At 39.6% G+C, this 18,787-nt stretch overlaps 1 protein-coding gene across 4 annotated transcripts in view; it reads left to right on the forward strand.

The window, feature by feature from the left end:
* Nucleotides 1-18,787, forward strand: part of LOC121382681 — a 33,244-nt gene that overhangs the window by 6,635 nt on the left and 7,822 nt on the right. Inside the window, exons 1-6 of one of the 4 annotated variants that reach the window (XM_041512219.1) lie at nt 4,651-4,740; nt 11,276-11,479; nt 12,123-13,166; nt 13,718-13,874; nt 14,518-14,662; nt 15,799-15,908. In XM_041512219.1, the coding sequence (XP_041368153.1) occupies nt 11,300-11,479; nt 12,123-13,166; nt 13,718-13,874; nt 14,518-14,662; nt 15,799-15,908 (1,636 nt within the window). In that variant the 5' untranslated portion in view covers nt 4,651-4,740; nt 11,276-11,299. Of the gene's footprint in view, nt 1-4,650; nt 4,741-7,908; nt 8,029-8,058; nt 8,277-11,275; nt 11,480-12,122; nt 13,167-13,717; nt 13,875-14,517; nt 14,663-15,798; nt 15,909-18,787 lie in introns of those variants that run through there. The other 3 variants (XM_041512217.1, XM_041512218.1, XM_041512215.1) reach the window with 3 other exon arrangements.

Genomic DNA, 18,787 nt, shown 5'->3' on the forward strand with positions numbered 1-18,787 from the left:
GTGTCCTCCCAAAAGACAGACGTTCCATGACGTAGACGCCGCATTACTAATCGCCTGCATTCTTCGTTGGATAATACATTTAGTAATTAATGGAACAGTCTCTCTCTCTCTCTCTCTCTCTCTCTCTCTCTCTCTCTCTCTCTCTCTCTCTCTCTCTCTCTCTCTCTCTCTCACACACACACACACACACACACACACGCGCGCGCGCGCGCACAAATAAACACACACACATACACGCACACATACACACAAACACACAACCAGAATATTCAAGTGAAATAAATACACATATATATAATTTTAATATATTACAGGTCAATCTCCGGATTAATCAACTCCCATGAACACATTATTTAATGTTATAACCAAAGAAATACAATAAATTAGTATCTAAATGCATAATCATTGATACGCACGCACACGTGTTGACACACACACACACACACACACACACTAACGCACACAGACACAACAAACAACACACAAATATAAATAACAAATAACAGTCAAACTGCTATACATGTAGCAAACAGACTCAACCAAGTCCTTTGAGTCGGGCAAGGGAATGGCAGAGTTTCTCAGTCCAGCTTTGTACTGTTAATTCGTGCATGGATTTTGATAACCGCAACGTTGTATTTGGATTATATTCAAGAATAAGTTCTAATTTGTATTACTCAAGTGCTATCCTGTCTGTGGGATGGTCCCTTGCTGCATTAGGAAAATGTAGCGGATTTCCTCTGGTGACTACATGTCAGAATTACCGAAAGTTTGACATCCAACAGCCGATGTGCTCTAGTGGTGTTGTTAAACAAAAACAAACAAACGTATCTCTCAATGATTTGAAATGTTTATGTTCTATTTCTATGTATGACTTCTTTTTGTTTATTGTGTGTCTTTATAATAGTATCTTTCTTGGTAATTTTGGGCAGCCATAATTTGAAGTGTTTGTTTACTCTTATATACAGCTGGTGGAGGGTTAATTCCGTTAAATGACCTATGCATTTTAAAGAGTGCTTTGATACTCCGTTTGTTTGGGATGATGTTGCACACATCCGCACACATATACATGTGTGTGTGTGTGTGTGTGTGAGAGAGAGAGAGAGAGAGAGAGAGAGAGAGAGAGAGAGAGAGAGAGAGAGAGAGAGAGAGAGAGAGAGAGAGAGAGAGAGAGAGAGAGACACTAACTGTATGTATGTATATATATATCCATACATAATATAATTAAGTAGCTAGTGATAATAATTAATAATACAGACATATATACTGAACAAAATAAGAAACTTCCGCTAACTTTGCTTGAACATAACTTGATGAAAACAAACCGGGGGAATAATTGTTATATATGCGTTTAAAGAGTGTTCCATGATGCATCGTTTGGTGCAAAAATCATGGCCATAGGTTAACAGAAACGGGGAGACATTTTCACCAAGTGTGGTAGGGGTTAAACAAAAAAACACCCACTTAATAACGGGTATGAACACCTCTTGAATTGACCACTGCAATGCATCGCAGGCGCATAGAATTGACTAAAGTGTTGATTTCTGCCTGTGGAATATTGTTCCATTCCTGAATGAGCGCTTGACGAAGTTCGTTGACATTAGCGGGTGGGTTGGGACGACGCTTCAATCGTCTGTCCAGACTATCCCAGACATGCTCGATGGGGTTGAGATCAGAACTTTTAGCGGGCCAGTCATCAATGAAATCAATGTTATTTGTCCTAAGAAAATTTACAGTGTCTCTAGCTGTATGAGAGGTGGCATTATCATGCTGAAAAATCGAAATGTTGGCGTTGTTATGGAACAGAGGAATGACGTGATGAGCGAGAATGTCATCGCGGCAACGTTGAGCATTTAATTTGCCATCAATGACGACTAGTGGTGAACGATAACCATGAGCAATGGCTGCCCAGACCATGACACAACCCCCACCCCCGTAACGATCTCGTTCAAGAACACAACAGTCAGCATAGCGTTCATTTCTCCTACGGTAGACGCGCACCCTGCCATCACCACGTTGTAAAGAAAATCTGGATTCATCCGACAAAAAGAACGGTATTCCAGCGTCGCCGTATCCAACGAGTGTGTACACGTGCCCAATTAAGACGATTTAGACGATGACGTTGCGTTAAAACGCATCCGACGTAAGGACGTCGTGCATATAAACCGTTCTCCCGCAGACGATTACGAACAGTTTGCCCACTGATTCGGTTATTATGAAGCCCAGGTGTGTTAGCAGCAGTAGCAGTGGCAGTTTGGAATCGATTGCGCAAATGCGTGTTCATGATATAGCGGTCTTGACCACGCGTTGTAACACGCGGACGTCCACGACGTGGCAAGTCGTTGGTGCTTCCTGTCGTTCGAAATCTTACGCGAAGATTTCGTATCGCTCGACTAGAACTCCCAGCATGCCTTGCAACGTCTTCTGTCGACATGCCAACATCAAGCATGCCAATCGCCCGTTCGCGTAAATTATTGGGTATTCTTGGCATACTAAAAATTATCAATGTAAAAATTTTGAAGCGTTTTCGTTCACTTGACAACAATGTCAGTAAGACAAGTAAAACAAAGTGACCGAATACTACACGGGACATGTCGAACCATGCATGCACGTGCAAATTGAATTTCACGTTGTCGACGATTAACAGTGCAAAAATAATCGATAAAAATTCATGAATCCTGATAATACAGCTCAAGGCTAATACTACCTATATAATTTCATTACACAATGAATTCTTTAACACAACAAATACTATATGTACAAATCGGAAGTTTCTTTTTTTGTTCAGTATATATCTGGATACAACTCAAGCAGGTGTAGGTGCAGTGGCGTAGCCGGGGATAGTGTGGGGGCACGGGGGGCATGCCCTCCAATCAAACTCTTTTTTTTAAACTATTTAAATTTTATAAAATCATCCATAGATACATACATATATAGGTGTGGGTTGCCCACCCAATATGGGTTGCCCGCCCACCATAAAATCCTGGCTACACCAGTGTGTAGGTGCACAGGATCCACTGCATAACCCTAGCATTAGTAGTAAGTGTTTTATTTGCCAAATGGGATGTACATGTTATAGGACGTTAGGAGTTGACCGTCATGTGCCGCCAGTTCGCTCGAATATGATCTGGCTCTAAGCTGCTTCAATCGAACCCTCGGGAAGGATGTAGTTCAGTGTGTGTGTGTGTGTATGTGTGTGAGTGTGTGTGTGTGTGTGTGGGGGGGGGGGGGGCACTTGCCTGAAGCGCTCGAATATGATCTGGCTCTACGCTGCTTCAATCGAACCCTCGGGAGGGATGTAGTTCAGTGTGTGTGTATGAGTGTGTGTGTTAGTGTGTGTGTGTGGGGGGGGGGGGGGCACTTGCCTGAAGCGCTCGAATGTAATCTGGCTCTACGCTGCTTCAATCGAACCCTCGGGAGGGATGTAGTTCAGTGGGGGGGGGGGATGGGGGAGGATGAGCACTCGCTTGAAGCGCTCTAATGTGATCTGGTTCGGTAGGGATATAGTTCAGTGGGGGGGGGGGGGGGGCTCGCCTGAAGTGCGACATGCTCACCGACAAACAGACGATTAAGAAAACAATGCACCAGGTTATATATATTATAAAACATTTATAATGCTGTAAATCGGACTTAAAGCTAGTCAAGTAAAACAGTAGGAATATATTAATTAATGTTTTCCTTGCTTTGTGGTACGTCATGTGACACTATCACCATTGTCGAAGTAACTTTGATTGCATTGCCATCATTGTTAATCTTGGTAAATACGTTAGAACGGTTCATCAGAGGTTTTAATTGAGCATCCGTATGAGATATAGCCATAGGAGTGGCTAATACTAATAGGGGCATTTCCTCATACACAGCAATGTTAATTTTCAGAGGCGGATGCAGTTTTCCGAGGGTTGTGACAGTATCCGGCTAGGGTAGAAACTTTTAAAATGGCACAAGCAGAATTCTAAAGTACACTAACATAAATTCTTCCCCATAAAAACCAAGTCCAACCAAGACATAACATATCCCCCCACACAAAACAAGTATTGTTTTTTGTATACATTTGATAAAAATAGGATTTTTCGATGTACTTCGAAATTGGGTCCACGTCTGAATTTCACCCCTGGATCCGGACCTGAATTGTTTCCCATTATGCGTGGACCCAATTTATCAAATGAATACCAAAAATATTAATTGTTTTGAGTGCGGAGATATGCTATATCTTGATTGGGCTTGGCGAACCTATCCGTGTTTACTAGTACATTCAGGCACGGTGGAGCGGGGGTGCTGGGGAGGGGGGTCTAGAAACTTTGCTTTGTGCCCTTAATCTCAGTCAGCCACCCCCCCCCCCCCCCACTACCCGAATGTTTACTTGCTTCCGCCGTGCCTGATATTGCATGGGTATCAGTTACATTGATCAGTTCATGATGGTTTCCAGTGGTGGTCGAAGTTGGGGAGTTTCCAGTTTTCAGGAGTGAGTTTTATTAAGAAAAGTCAAGCAAATCAAGCGCCTGTGAAAATGTGTTCTGTTTAGAGGGATTTCCTGTTGGAGAGGGTTCGGTTTCAAGACTATCAGTAGTTATGTATCACGTGGCATTAACCACGTGAACGTTACTCAACTGCAATGTGATAAGGTTTTCAGTATTTTAATAAAAGCAAATGTGTAGGACATGCACGGCAATGCTCTCCGTTTGGACAAGTTCATGTAATGGAAACTGATTCTACTTGTTAGTGTGCACGTCAGTGAACGGTCAGGTAGGACTAACTTAGGACAACGGTATGTTACAAATTTACATTATGAAATACATATAAGTTGAATATTTGTCCGATCTGCGAAGAGAAAAATTACTTTCATTTAGTCTGCAGGAATGTGGGGAAAAAATCCAAAGACAAACGACAGCAACAATTACAGCAGACGGCGAACAAATCATACAAGCATTACACATATACAATAGCCTGGGGGTAATTTTGTATTTTACGATTGTAACTGCTTGTCTACAGGGTGAAAAGTTTAAGCACCACTTCATAGATCCGACAGAACCCGGAAGTAATACTGATAAATCCAACATTTACATTGTTATCTCAAATTAAACAGAGCGTGGTAGACTAGGTCACCCAGACATTGTACTATTAACAAAACGCAATTTCTCTAAACTATCAAGTATCACACAACACACACAATGATATATATATAATTACAACAAGTGGTAAGTGATATAAATGTATATGATATTACACAAACAAGACAACTCGACTCGACTCGACTCGACTCGATACAATACAAACTTTTTTGCAATCGTTGTATAAATGCATTGATTAAGGTGAAAATCCCCCCCATTAAAAACAAACATAAGAACTAGTTATAATAATAGTAAATTATATTTAATACACATATCTATATCTTCATCCACATGCCACACCGACATAAATACACATATATACATACATGCACACATGTTCTCACTAACGCGCGCGCGCCTTATATGTATATGTAAACCGCCAAAAACAAATATATGTAAACCCCCAAAATAACAACAAACAAACCGAGTCTATGCAACTAGAGATAATTACGCTGAGAAATGTGATATGCAAATATGGAAATAAAAGAAAAATATAAACAGTTTTCAGAAATTCCAAGGGGGAAAAACCTTTTAAAATTAATTCCTAGCTTTGAAATATCAGTTTACCATATCCACAAAGGGAATACATTTTCGATTTTAAATCATGTACAAACGCTTCAACTTGTAGGACGCCGCAAATGGCTCATGTTCATGGCCGTAGCTAGGATATTTTTTTTGGTGGATGGGGGCAGATGAATTTTGCGCATACCTAAAACTCCTCAAACGCTTAAGAAGAGGATTTTCTTTAAGTTTCTATTATTTTTACCGGATTTGTTTTGGTAGTCAACTTCAACTGCCCCCTCCCCCCCCCCCCCACTCGCTACGGCCCTGATGTTACATAATGCCGTATATGTATAACGCATCTAATGTGGCGGACCGGCCTCGGTGGCGTCGTGGTAGGCCATCGGTCTACAGGCTGGTAGGTACTAGGTTCGGATCCCAATCGAGGCATGGGATTTTTAATCCAGATACCGACTCCAAACCCTGAGTGAGTGCTCCGCAAGGCTCAATGGGTAGGTGTAAACCATTTGCACCGACCAGTGATCCATAACTGGTTCAACAAAGGCCATGGTTTGTGCTATCCTGCCTGTGGGAAGCGCAAATAAAAGATCGCTTGCTGCTAATCGGAAAGAGTAGCCCACGGAGTGGCGACAGCGGGTTTCCTCTCAAAATCTGTGTGGTCCTTAACCGTATGTCTGACGCCATATAACCGTAAATAAAATGTGTTGAGTGCGTCGTTAAATAAAAGATTTCTTTCTAATGTGGCGTCGCAGATTCTACCTTTGCTAAACAAAATAACTATGGGCTACAACAGTATGCTGGCAACAACACACTGGTGAAGCTGTTTGACACGGTTCTCTTATGGCCAATGGCTGCGGGCGTACGATCATTAGGGGAATTCCCTTTTAGAGTTGAACAACAGGTTTGCAAAAGGATTATGTATACTGGTAGGCAACAGAACACATCTGCAATGAAAGTGGCGCGTCAAATATAACGAAAGAAATTTTTGTTTGCTTTTGTTTGTTTGTGTGCTTTTGTTTTTTAAATGACTGAACTGATCACTTTTAAGAACAGTTTCTTTAAACAGATGGTTCCTGGTTAAAATAATCCCACACACGTAAAAAAAAAACCCACAAAACACAAAACAAACAACAACAATAGGACCCCCCCCCCCCCTCCCCACCACCACCACCACCATCAGCACCACCACCACCAACAACAACAACAACTGGTAATAGCGAAAGAGCACATTGGTTGGGGCTTGAGAGGTACTTACATTTTTCTAATACTTAAAATTTCTGTTGGTAATGTCTTTAATGAAAATATCATTAATGTATAGGTGTGTGTGTGTGCGCGTATGCGAGAGAGAGAGAGAGAGAGGGGGGGGGGGGGGATATTTTATTTAACGACGCACTCAACACATTTTATTTACGGTTATATGGCGTCAGCCATATTGTTAAGGACCACACAGATGTTGAGAGAGAAAACCCGCTGTCGCCACTTCATGGGATACTCTTTTCGATTAGCAGCAAGGGATCTTTTATAGGCACCATCCCACAGACAGGGTAGTACATACCACGGCATTTGATATACCAGTCGTGGTGCACTGGCTGGAACGAGAAATAGCCCAATGGGCTCACTGACGGGGATCGATCCCACACCGACCGCGCATCGAGCGAGCGCTGTACTACTGGGCTACATCTCGCCCCAAGAGAGAGAGAGAGAGAGAGAGAGAGAGAGGGGGGGGGGGGGTATCACTGGGAAACACACAGTCGATTTGAGCGTTAGACAAATGTAGTACATCTGTAATATTATGAAGACAATAATAAATATAAATCAACATCTCAGCCCACCCTCTTGCCCTACATATACGTCTATCATCAGTTTCAAGTTTTCGTATTAGACCGACCATAGTTCCACCACCCATACAAGAGGTAATCTTTGTGTTCATAACTTCGTCGCTTGCGATCATGATGATGATGGCTGTGATATTCATAATGATGACAGTCGTCATTTATGTTCGTACTTATAATATATTTCAGATGTTCAAACACACTATCTTAATTAGATCATTGATTAAATGTATTTTCTTACAAACAGAACCTGGTTAAAGCATACCACGGCCTTTAATATACCTGTCGTGGAGCAACAGTAATATATATATATATATATATATATATATATATATATATACACTCTGTTTACTGGCAGTAATCCATCCACGTAAATGTAGTAACCGAGCGAAGCCTAATTTAATTAATGACTAAAGTAGAACTCGTGACTAACTGCTAGTTAAGTTGCCATATGGGTGTGCGCGAGTGTTTATTCACTTGTCGAGCTAGCCGAGCTAGATCGGGGGCACTTCACGGGTCGTTAGTGTCGTGGTATCGTGAAATTTCTGGATACATTGCACAAAATAAAGGTAGGGTATTGAGGGTATTTCCCTCTTACTTTTTATGTAGCGTGGACGTTAAATCTATTTTAGCAGATTGAGTCAAAATATGTCTGTGGTGTATAGTAGAACTGAATTCAGTCACCTTATTTGACTACAGTGTCCATTTGAATATAATGGGTGCTCGTGAGCCAACGGCAAGGTTGTGACAGTACATACAAGTACCAGGTTGCGGTGAACAGTCGGGTAGTCAAACGGTGCTGCACGTTTCACACAAGGTTTGAAAATAATACCATCATTTGTAAATCTAATTCGTATAAGTATGCGTGTAATACTATTTCAATCAAAGAGTTAGTTGACAACTGCTCAGTGTTCTAATAAAAAGCGGTAGTCTAGATAAAGTTCCTAGCTCTGTTGAACAGGATCGCCATTTTGACTGTTTACAAACAACGCTGCTGTTAGGTATGTTCGTAGGCCTACGTGTATGTATATGTAGTAGTAAATGGTTCATACTGACAAGACAAGAAACAACAATATATATTATATATCGTTATATAAAGTTAATATATATGTTATCGTTTATTTACATTATTTAAATGAACATGAACTATTGTTTTTCTATATTTGTAATATAGACATAAGTGTATTTAATTAGGTTGGTAATGCTTAGATACCTAAAGCTATTCATGACTCCGACTGGCTATATTTAAACGTGACTAACTTTACACGTACCAAAATGTACAAAATAACAAACCCCATAAAATAATTAAGAATTGTAAATACATAAGTTAATGAAGTAAGAATTATTACACCCCCTGCCCTGGATCGTGTCACTGGTCATTATTTCATCTATCACTCAAGAATATAATATTAATACTTGACTGGGCAAAAACATGTCAATAAACAGCAGTGACTACTACATACGGTTCAAGCACTGACACACTATATATTATGTTGTTTATACATGTATCTATATTTACGTATACTTATTAGGTTGGTGGTGCTTAGATACCGGAAGTTGCTGATGTCTTTGACTGACTATAATTAAATGTGACTAATTTTACACGTACCAAAATCTTTTTAAAAAGACAAACACGATAAAACATTTATAATTACGTAAAGAAACGAAGTAAAAACTATTATAACACCTACCTCTAAAAAATATAACATTAACATAATAACTTAGCAAAAAATATGGATACATGATTTGGAAATAATGTATGTTAGCAGATGGAATGAATGATTGAATGAATGAATGAATGTTTAACGACACCCCATCACGAAAAATACATCGACTATTGGGTGTAAAACTATGGTAATGCAAACAAATAAGGTGATGATCAACATCAATATGAAAAGTCACGATTTAAATAAAAACAGTGTAAAGAACTGTGCAAAAATACAAATATCACAGATAGATACTGACTTTTACTCAAAATTTCAATTTGTGCTGTATTGGCCATTCTCAAAGAGAATGTTACACCCCTGCGCCACGGTGAGGTTACAGCACGCGCAGGGGTGTTAATATGATTAGTGAATGTTTTATGTTAATTTGGTTAGTGAATGTGAGAAAATAAAAACTTAATACAATAAAGGTAAATACAAACGTCCCTGAAGATGATTATACAAATACACAAATAATAATTTACCTGTAATTATTTTTATAACGAATACCGACTAAGCATGAGATAACAATCATTTACAATCAAAGCTAAATCCGCTTCATCGACAATTTAAAATAAATAAATAAATAAATAAATAAATAATAATAATAATGATGATGATGATGATGATGATGATGAAATAAATAAATAAATATGTAAATAAACAAGAAAATAAAATAAAATAAAATAGGAGTACTGATATGTAGTTTGACTATTTTGACGGTCTCAAATGTTGACAGTGACTAAAACCTCCAAGATGTATACTTTTAATTAATAGGCCACAAAATAAGTATGATAAGATTTTTGATATTTTATTGTCATTCGAACTGTAATATATATATAAATGAGGTGCGATTGATCGCAGGAAGGGTCGCTCTCGATGCACTCTGGTGTTCTACCGTCCCATACCGGGCTGGTGTTTACAGTATATAAAATCCACTTTAGAGTGTCAGATGTAGTTTATGAGTGTATTAGTCAGGTGCACTTCCACAGATTTCACATTGCTTTATGAATGCTTATCGACATTCCACCCTAGACTGGGGCATATCGATTGGAAAAGAAAGAAATGTTTTATTTAACGACGCACTCAACAAATTTATTTTACGGTTATATGGCGTCAGACATATGGTTAAGGACCATAGAGATATTGAGATAGGAAACCCGCTGTCGCCACTTCATGGGCCCCTGCGCGTGCTGTAACCTCACTGTGGTGCAGGGGTGTAACATTCTCTTTGAGAATGACCAATACAGCACACAATTGAAATTTTGAGTAAAAGTCAGTATCTATCTGTGATATTTGTTCAGTTCTTTACACTGTTTTTTTAATTTAAATCTTGAATTCTTATATTGATGTTGATCATCGCTTTATTTGTTTGCATTACCATAGTTTGACACCCAATAGCCGATGTATGTTTTGTGCTGGGGTGTCGTTAAACATTCATTCATTCATTCATTCATGCCACTTCATGGGCTACTCTTTTCGATTAGCAGCAAGGGATCTTTTATATGCACCATCCCACAGATAGGGTAGTATATACCGCGGCCTTTGATATACCAGTCGTGGTGTACTGGCTGGGACGAAAAACAGCCCAATGGGACCACCGACGGGGATCGAGCGAGCGAGCGCTTTACCACTGGGTTACGTCCCGCCCCTATGGATTGGGGTTTTGGGTCGGTTTGTCTTTGTGAATACGGTTCTTTGTTTTCTCCTTCTTCATATGCAAGTCCCTGACACCATTAATATATAATATATAGAACATGTCATTTTAATGTAGTTAATGTATTTTGTTTGGTTAATTTTATTTTTGATGCGGAAGGAGGAAGTTCAGTGAAGTTTACTAATTAGTTGTTAATTAAAATAAACGTCGAGGTCTGGTGTTAGTTAGTTAGTTAGTTAGTGTGTTTGTTGTTTGTATTTTGGGTGCTTTGAGGGTTTTTGTTTGTGAGATGAAGAGTTCAACATATAAACATGACTGGGACATCGACAACAATATGAGAGTAAAAAAGAAAACCCATGCTTTGATGTTTATCTGATTGATTAAACAGTTCGTTTTTACCTCCCAGTCCAAGTATAATTTTCAAGCTCTGCTATTGTCAATTATTATTTGTTTCAGATGAATACTGGACAGTAAAGAGTGATGTTTATTGACCTGAACACACCGAATATGGAGGAGCCGGCTGACCATGTCAGTGGCATTCTTCCGTTTGTGGGAAGACGTAAGGTGTTGGAAGACATCAAGACTGGGCTATCGAACGAAACCAGACTGGCTCAGCTGTTCGGTCAGCCAATGGTGGGTAAGGCACGCACTGCTAAACAGGTAAGTGAAACATCGCAGTTTTATTGTTCAGTTTATTTGTTCATGTGTTATAAAACATAGGATCAACATCACACCCATACACCCTGTAGATACGTTCCTTTTTCTCCAGATGCAATCATTCATGGGCATTCATTAATTTTTAATCAAGTTAATTTTCGTTTTGTTCACATACTGAAAGTTTAATTTTTTTCAAAATATTGACCATTTAGATTGTTTTGCACACCTTGAAATATATGCAAAAACTGTCTATAATGAGTATGGAGTTGGTTATGTAAAGGTTTTTGGTGTTTATGAATATAACACTGACTTTGTTCCTGTCCTGAATGATGTGGAAATAGCACGCTCACTTGCAGATCTTCTATCGGTAATCCCTGGAATTGAAATGTTTGTGAGAATCTAGATACTGGCGTAGTTTGTAGACCAGTTGACTGGCCGACAAGACTTTAGGACTGAAGAAGCATCAGCTATGTTTGTATTTTCACCAAACTAGTCCGATGTGCATATAACATACTAATATCAAAATTAAAACAATATATATATATATATATATATAAACTTGAAACGAAATCCTATACTCATCTTCACATCGTGATTGACTCAAGTTAAAATTCATGACATCTATATATTTGTGTTGTTTTCACAGGTTCAGCTCGAACTAGCGAAAGAATTCGAGGGAAATGGAAGACACGTGATGTCAGTGGAAATGTGTTGCCGTGATATCTCCGATTGGACAGATCTTCTCACTGATTTTCAAAACGCATTAGGGTGGAACGACATTGCTTGTAAAGAGACTGCAATTTTTACAAAGCTCAAAAATGTTATGAGGAATAAACCATCTCATATTTTCTTATTCCTATTTCTAAAATGTGAGAAGCTGGGAAACGAAAAGTCTTCTCTAGCTGAAAAATTCGACATTCTTATCACGAAATTAATTGAACTTTCGAAAAACGTGTTTGTCATAGTGACGACACAGAAAGTATTTTCTTTTAAAGGAGTGAAGCATATTATAACAAATGTTCTGCCCATGACGCGAGAAGAATCAAATCATCTCTTCAAAAGATGCTTCAGTGACGTCGATGTTGAGCCATTTCTTCCAGCAGTGGACACACATGGTTTAGGCCTTCCTTCATTGATAATGGAAGCTGCCAGTCAGTTGAAATTGCACATGCCAGAAATCCCGGATATCACATTAGAAGACTTTGAGGACATCTTTCAGCTTTGCAAGGAAACCCTGCTCGATCACCCCAGCAATTTGGAGGTGTTTGACGGTCTAAATGAATGTACTAAGAGTATTTTAATTGACTTGTCGATATTTCAAGGATCGTTTGGAGTCACGCAGTTGGAAACTGTATTTAACAAACGTCCTTCGCAGGTCAAGGCTATAATTGTGAAACTTGAACAGTGTTCTCAGCTTGTGCAGGACAAAAACAAAAATCGTATGCGCATCCACCCAGCCGTTGAAAATTACATTAGGAATTCACTTCCTGGCCACATCACATACAACGACACAGTTCGACTGAGATTTGTGAAGCTGTTTGGCCAAGTGCTGAAGAAAGTAGACTCGGAAATTACGGTGCGACCCGAACAACATATTTACCAACATCTCCATCCTGACTGGTTAAATTTCCAACAGCTTCTTAAGGAAGCCATTCATTGTACCCAAGATACATATAAACCGTTCCTGCAAGTACGTCATACATGTGTTTTTTCACAATTAAATTAGATGCTTAACTTTTGAATATGACATTCATACAATGTCGGAAAACTAAACTGTTGAATTTCTTTAATTAAGGAAAGCTATATCTTAAATTGGATATAATTTTGTTTCTTGTTAGGATTGCCTAACACAGTTTTTTCCTTGTTCCAACCAATAAAAGGTCCGTATTGGGAACAGTAGGGTTTCCCTTTCTCCCTCTGTACACAAAATGTCAAATTCGTCATTTTGTAGACAGCATCGCTCTATATTGTTTGCCTTTCCTCTTGTTTGGGTATGGTGGGATTGATGTGGATGGAGACTGGCGTCGAGCGATGACTCGGCTCAGGTTCAAAGTTTAATACTACATTGTACATGATTCGAATCCAATTATTGTACATCTTTTAATTTGATTTACGGATTATGATTGTCTACAGTAACTAAGCCAGGCCACATTAAATTATTTTGTCCCGTTTCGCATTTATATTTAGTTTTGTCTTTTGTTCGATATTTTGTTTGTGAAGTTTTTATTGTGATGTTTACAGGTGGCCAATGAAGCTGAAACAGTTTTAATCAAATTCTTTCCGGAAGAAGCTTTGAATTTCTACACGTCAATGGTAAATGCGTCTGAAAAGTTTGGCAATGATCTGGAGCAAGCTAAACAAAAGTGGTTGCTAGGCAGAGCAAAGACTCGAGGCAAAGGTCAGATGAATAGCTAACGTTGACACCATTTTTGCTAAAGTGTGTATTTAATCTTTGTGATGAAATTTGTAACTACTTGTTCAAAATGTTATATTGGGACGGTGTGCAGCTCAGTGGTGAAGCGTTCGCCTAGGTAGACCATGGGTAGCAGGGTCGATTGCCCACGATGTAGTTTTCTTCACTCGTCCCAAACAGTTGTTCTTGACTGGTATACACAGGCCATGGTGTAATTTTCGACGCTATCTTAGCGCTACGATATTGTAAAACCGTCATAGGCTATGACGTCACTAAAGCACACGCCATGTAGTGACACGATAGCCTATGGTGGTTTTTACGATATGGTAGCGCTAAGATAACTTCGAAAATATGTGTCCAGATGTATGGGAAAGTAGGCTACATATAAAATACCCATTGATATGTTTCGAAAGGAGTAATCTGTGTGGCGGCAGCGAGTTTTTCTCTCTTCCTCATCCGCTCTCTATGTCTCTTTCGACAGCTATCTGTTTCTCTCTCTCTCTCTCTCTCTCTCTCTCTCTCTCTCTCTCTCTCTCTCTCTCTCTCTCTCTCTCTCTCTCTTGTTAAAAACATATTCCTTTCCTTTAATTTCGAACTGTTGATGCTGAAGTGAACCTATTTATTTTAGGGACAGAATACGATGGCGCTATGGGTTTGTTCAAAGAGGCGCTGCCCGCCATTGTCAGCAGTGACGACTACTATGCGCATGTCTCACTTCTGGCAGACATGGCATACAACTACTACAAGCAAGGCGATTACAGAACCGCGTTAGGGTAGGTATTATTGTATTCATTTATGGTAACCCCTCAAAACCTGACCCTCAGTAAACCGGAATTCCCACAAAACCGGACGTTTTACACGGTTCTGTGATTTGCGTATCTTTTAACACTAAAATTTACCCCTCTGAACCGGAAACCCCTCTAAACTGCACCGGACGAAATTATCCGGTCCCATTGTATTCCTTTAATGCACATTTTACCTCCGAAAACCGGACTGTCACACCAACGTCAATCATTACTGCATTACTTATACTTTGAATACTCACTCAGCCGACAACGTGATTGCGTATGCAGAGCTAATTACATGTGCGCATGCTCCAGTGTCACTGTCGTGCAGTTGACAAATCCCAATTAAGGGATTAATTAACAGATTTGATGTTTAAATAACTGGAGGAAACACATGTACTCCCTTTATTCTAGAGTAAAATTGTTTGGCTTGGTTTGGTGGAAAATTTGTCAATAGTGTTTCATTTTAGAATCTACTTGGGACATGTAGGAATGTCGAGTGAAACGCCACCATGTTGAATTATCGCTTGATGATAAACTTAAAATAATAAACCTCTGTAAACCGGATACCCCTCAAAACCGGACTGTTTTCTTGGTCCCATGGCTATCCGGTTTTGAGGGGTTTCACTGTATTTTAATACGCAAACAACAAGTAAGATATTGTATTTGTTTAGGTTACTTTAATACGCAAGCAATAAGTAACATATTGTATTTATTTAAGTTACTTTAATACGCAAACAATAACCAAAAGAAAATGTGGTGGTCAGACATTTTTATATATCATTTTGACGTTATTTATAAAATCACTTTGAATATGATTGTTGAAATATTTTACCTCTGGTATATCGATATATAGACGGACAGGCAGATATGGACGGTTTGACGGACAATGATACGACATAGACACACCTAATGTCTTCGTGCATATCTAATAAAGTAATGTTTTTTAAATTATTATTATTTTTGTTTTATTAATTTCATTTTATTAACGAGTGTGTGTGTGTGTGTGTGTGTGTGTGTGTGTGTGTGTGTGACAGCAGTTCCTAATTTGGTATATAGTGTATACTATTATTATATTAATGTTATAGTGTATAATATTGTCATATTAATTTCGTTCTGTGCAGATTTTTCGAGGAAGCTCTACAGGAGGCTGGAAGACATGAATCCAGTGACAGACTTCTGAATAAAGTGTTGTCAATCCGCTGTGACACGGCAATACAGCTCATCTTCTTGAGTGAGTAAACGTGTGTTTGTTTGTTGTAACACGGCAATACAGCTCATCTTCTTGAGTGAGTAAACGTGTGTGTTTGTTGTGACACGGCAATACAGCTCATCTTCTTGAGTGAGTAAACGTGTGTGTTTGCTGTGACACGGCAGTACAGCTCATCTTCTTGAGTGAGTAAACGTGTGTTTGTTTGTTGTAACACGGCAATACAGCTCATCTTCTTGAGTGAGTAAACGTGTGTTTGTTTGTTGTGACACGGCAATACAGCTCATCTTCTTGAGTGAGTAAACGTGTGTTTGTTTGTTGTAACACGGCAATACAGCTCATCTTTTTGAGTGAGTAAATGTGTGTATGTTTGCTGTGACACGGCGATACAGCTCATATTCTTGAGTGAGTAAACATGTGTGTGTTTGCTGTGACACGGCAATACAGCTCATCTTCTTGAGTGAGTAAACGTGTGTTTGTTGTGACACGGCACTACAGCTCATCTTCTTGAGTGAGTAAATGTGTGTTTGTTGTGACACGGCAATACAGCTCATCTTCTTGAGTGACTAAATGTGTGTTTGTTGAGACACGGCAGTACAGCTCATCTTCTTGAGTGAGTAAACGTGTGTTTGTTTGTTGTAACACGGCAATACAGCTCATCTTTTTGAGTGAGTAAATGTGTGTATGTTTGCTGTGACACGGCAATAGAGCTCATCTTCTTGAGTGAGTAAACGTGTGTGTTTGCTGTGACACGGCAATACATCTCATCGTCTTGAGTGAGTAAACGTGTGTCTTTGTTGTGACATGGCAATACAGCTCATCTTCTTGAGTGAGTAAACGTGTGTGTTTGTTGTGACACGGCAATACAGCTCATCTTCTTGAGTGAGTAAACGTGTGTTTCTTTATTGTAACACGGCAATACAGCTCATCTTCTTGAGTGAGTAAACGAGTATGTGTTTGCTGTGACACGGCAATACATCTCATCGTCTTGAATGAGTAAACGTGTGTGTTTGTTGTGACATGGCAATACAGCTCATCTTCTTGAGTGAGTAAACGTGTGTGTTTGTTGTGACACGGCAATACAGCTCATCTTCTTGAGTGAGTAAACGTGTGTGTTTGTTGTGACACGGCAATACAGCTCATCTTCTTGAGTGAGTAAACGTGTGTGTTTGCTGTGACACGGCAGTACAGCTCATCTTCTTGAGTGAGTAAACGTGTGTTTGTTTGTTGTAACACGGCAATACAGCTCATCTTCTTGAGTGAGTAAACGTGTGTTTGTTTGTTGTGACACGGCAATACAGCTCATCTTCTTGAGTGAGTAAACGTGTGTTTGTTTGTTGTAACACGGCAATACAGCTCATCTTTTTGAGTGAGTAAATGTGTGTATGTTTGCTGTGACACGGCGATACAGCTCATATTCTTGAGTGAGTAAACATGTGTGTGTTTGCTGTGACACGGCAATACAGCTCATCTTCTTGAGTGAGTAAACGTGTGTTTGTTGTGACACGGCACTACAGCTCATCTTCTTGAGTGAGTAAATGTGTGTTTGTTGTGACACGGCAATACAGCTCATCTTCTTGAGTGACTAAATGTGTGTTTGTTGAGACACGGCAGTACAGCTCATCTTCTTGAGTGAGTAAACGTGTGTTTGTTTGTTGTAACACGGCAATACAGCTCATCTTTTTGAGTGAGTAAATGTGTGTATGTTTGCTGTGACACGGCAATAGAGCTCATCTTCTTGAGTGAGTAAACGTGTGTGTTTGCTGTGACACGGCAATACATCTCATCGTCTTGAGTGAGTAAACGTGTGTCTTTGTTGTGACATGGCAATACAGCTCATCTTCTTGAGTGAGTAAACGTGTGTGTTTGTTGTGACACGGCAATACAGCTCATCTTCTTGAGTGAGTAAACGTGTGTTTCTTTATTGTAACACGGCAATACAGCTCATCTTCTTGAGTGAGTAAACGAGTATGTGTTTGCTGTGACACGGCAATACATCTCATCGTCTTGAATGAGTAAACGTGTGTGTTTGTTGTGACATGGCAATACAGCTCATCTTCTTGAGTGAGTAAACGTGTGTGTTTGTTGTGACACGGCAATACAGCTCATCTTCTTGAGTGAGTAAACGTGTGTTTGTTTATTGTAACACGGCAATACAGCTCATCTTCTTGAGTGAGTAAACGTGTATGTGTTTGCTGTGACACGGCAGTACAGCTCATCTTCTTGAGTGAGTAAACGTGTGTTTGTTTATTGTAACACGGCAATACAGCTCATCTTCTTGAGTGAGTAAACGTGTATGTGTTTGTTGTGACACGGCAGTACAGCTCATCTTCTTGAGTGAGTAAACGTGTGTTTGTTTATTGTAACACGGCAATACAGCTCATCTTCTTGAGTGAGTAAACGTGTATGTGTTTGTTGTGACACGGCAATACAGCTCATCTTCTTGAGTGAGTAAACGTGTGTTTGTTTGTTGTAACACGGCAATACAGCTCATCTTCTTGAGTGAGTAAACGAGTGAGTGTTTGTTGTAACACGGCAATAGAGCTCATTTTTTTGAGTGAGTAAATGTGTGTGCGTTTGCTGTGACACGGCAGTACAGCTCATCTTCTTGAGTGAGTAAACGTGTGTGTGTTTGCTGTGACACGGCAATACAGCTCATCTTTTTGAGTGAGTAAACGTGTGTTTGTTGTGACACGGCAATACAGCTCATGTTCTTGAGTGAGTAAACGTGTGTTTGCTGTGACACGGCAGTACAGCTCATCTTCTTGAGTGAGTAAACGTGTGTGTGTTTGTTGTGACACGGCAATACAGCCTATCTTCTTGAGTGAGTCAACGTGTGCATGTTTATGTGTGTGCGTGCGCACAGAGAGAGAGAGAGAGAGAGAAAGAGAGAGAGAGAGAGA

The sequence above is a fragment of the Gigantopelta aegis genome, chromosome 10 (assembly GCF_016097555.1).
Source record: "Gigantopelta aegis isolate Gae_Host chromosome 10, Gae_host_genome, whole genome shotgun sequence".
NCBI classification, from domain to species: domain Eukaryota; kingdom Metazoa; phylum Mollusca; class Gastropoda; order Neomphalida; family Peltospiridae; genus Gigantopelta; species Gigantopelta aegis.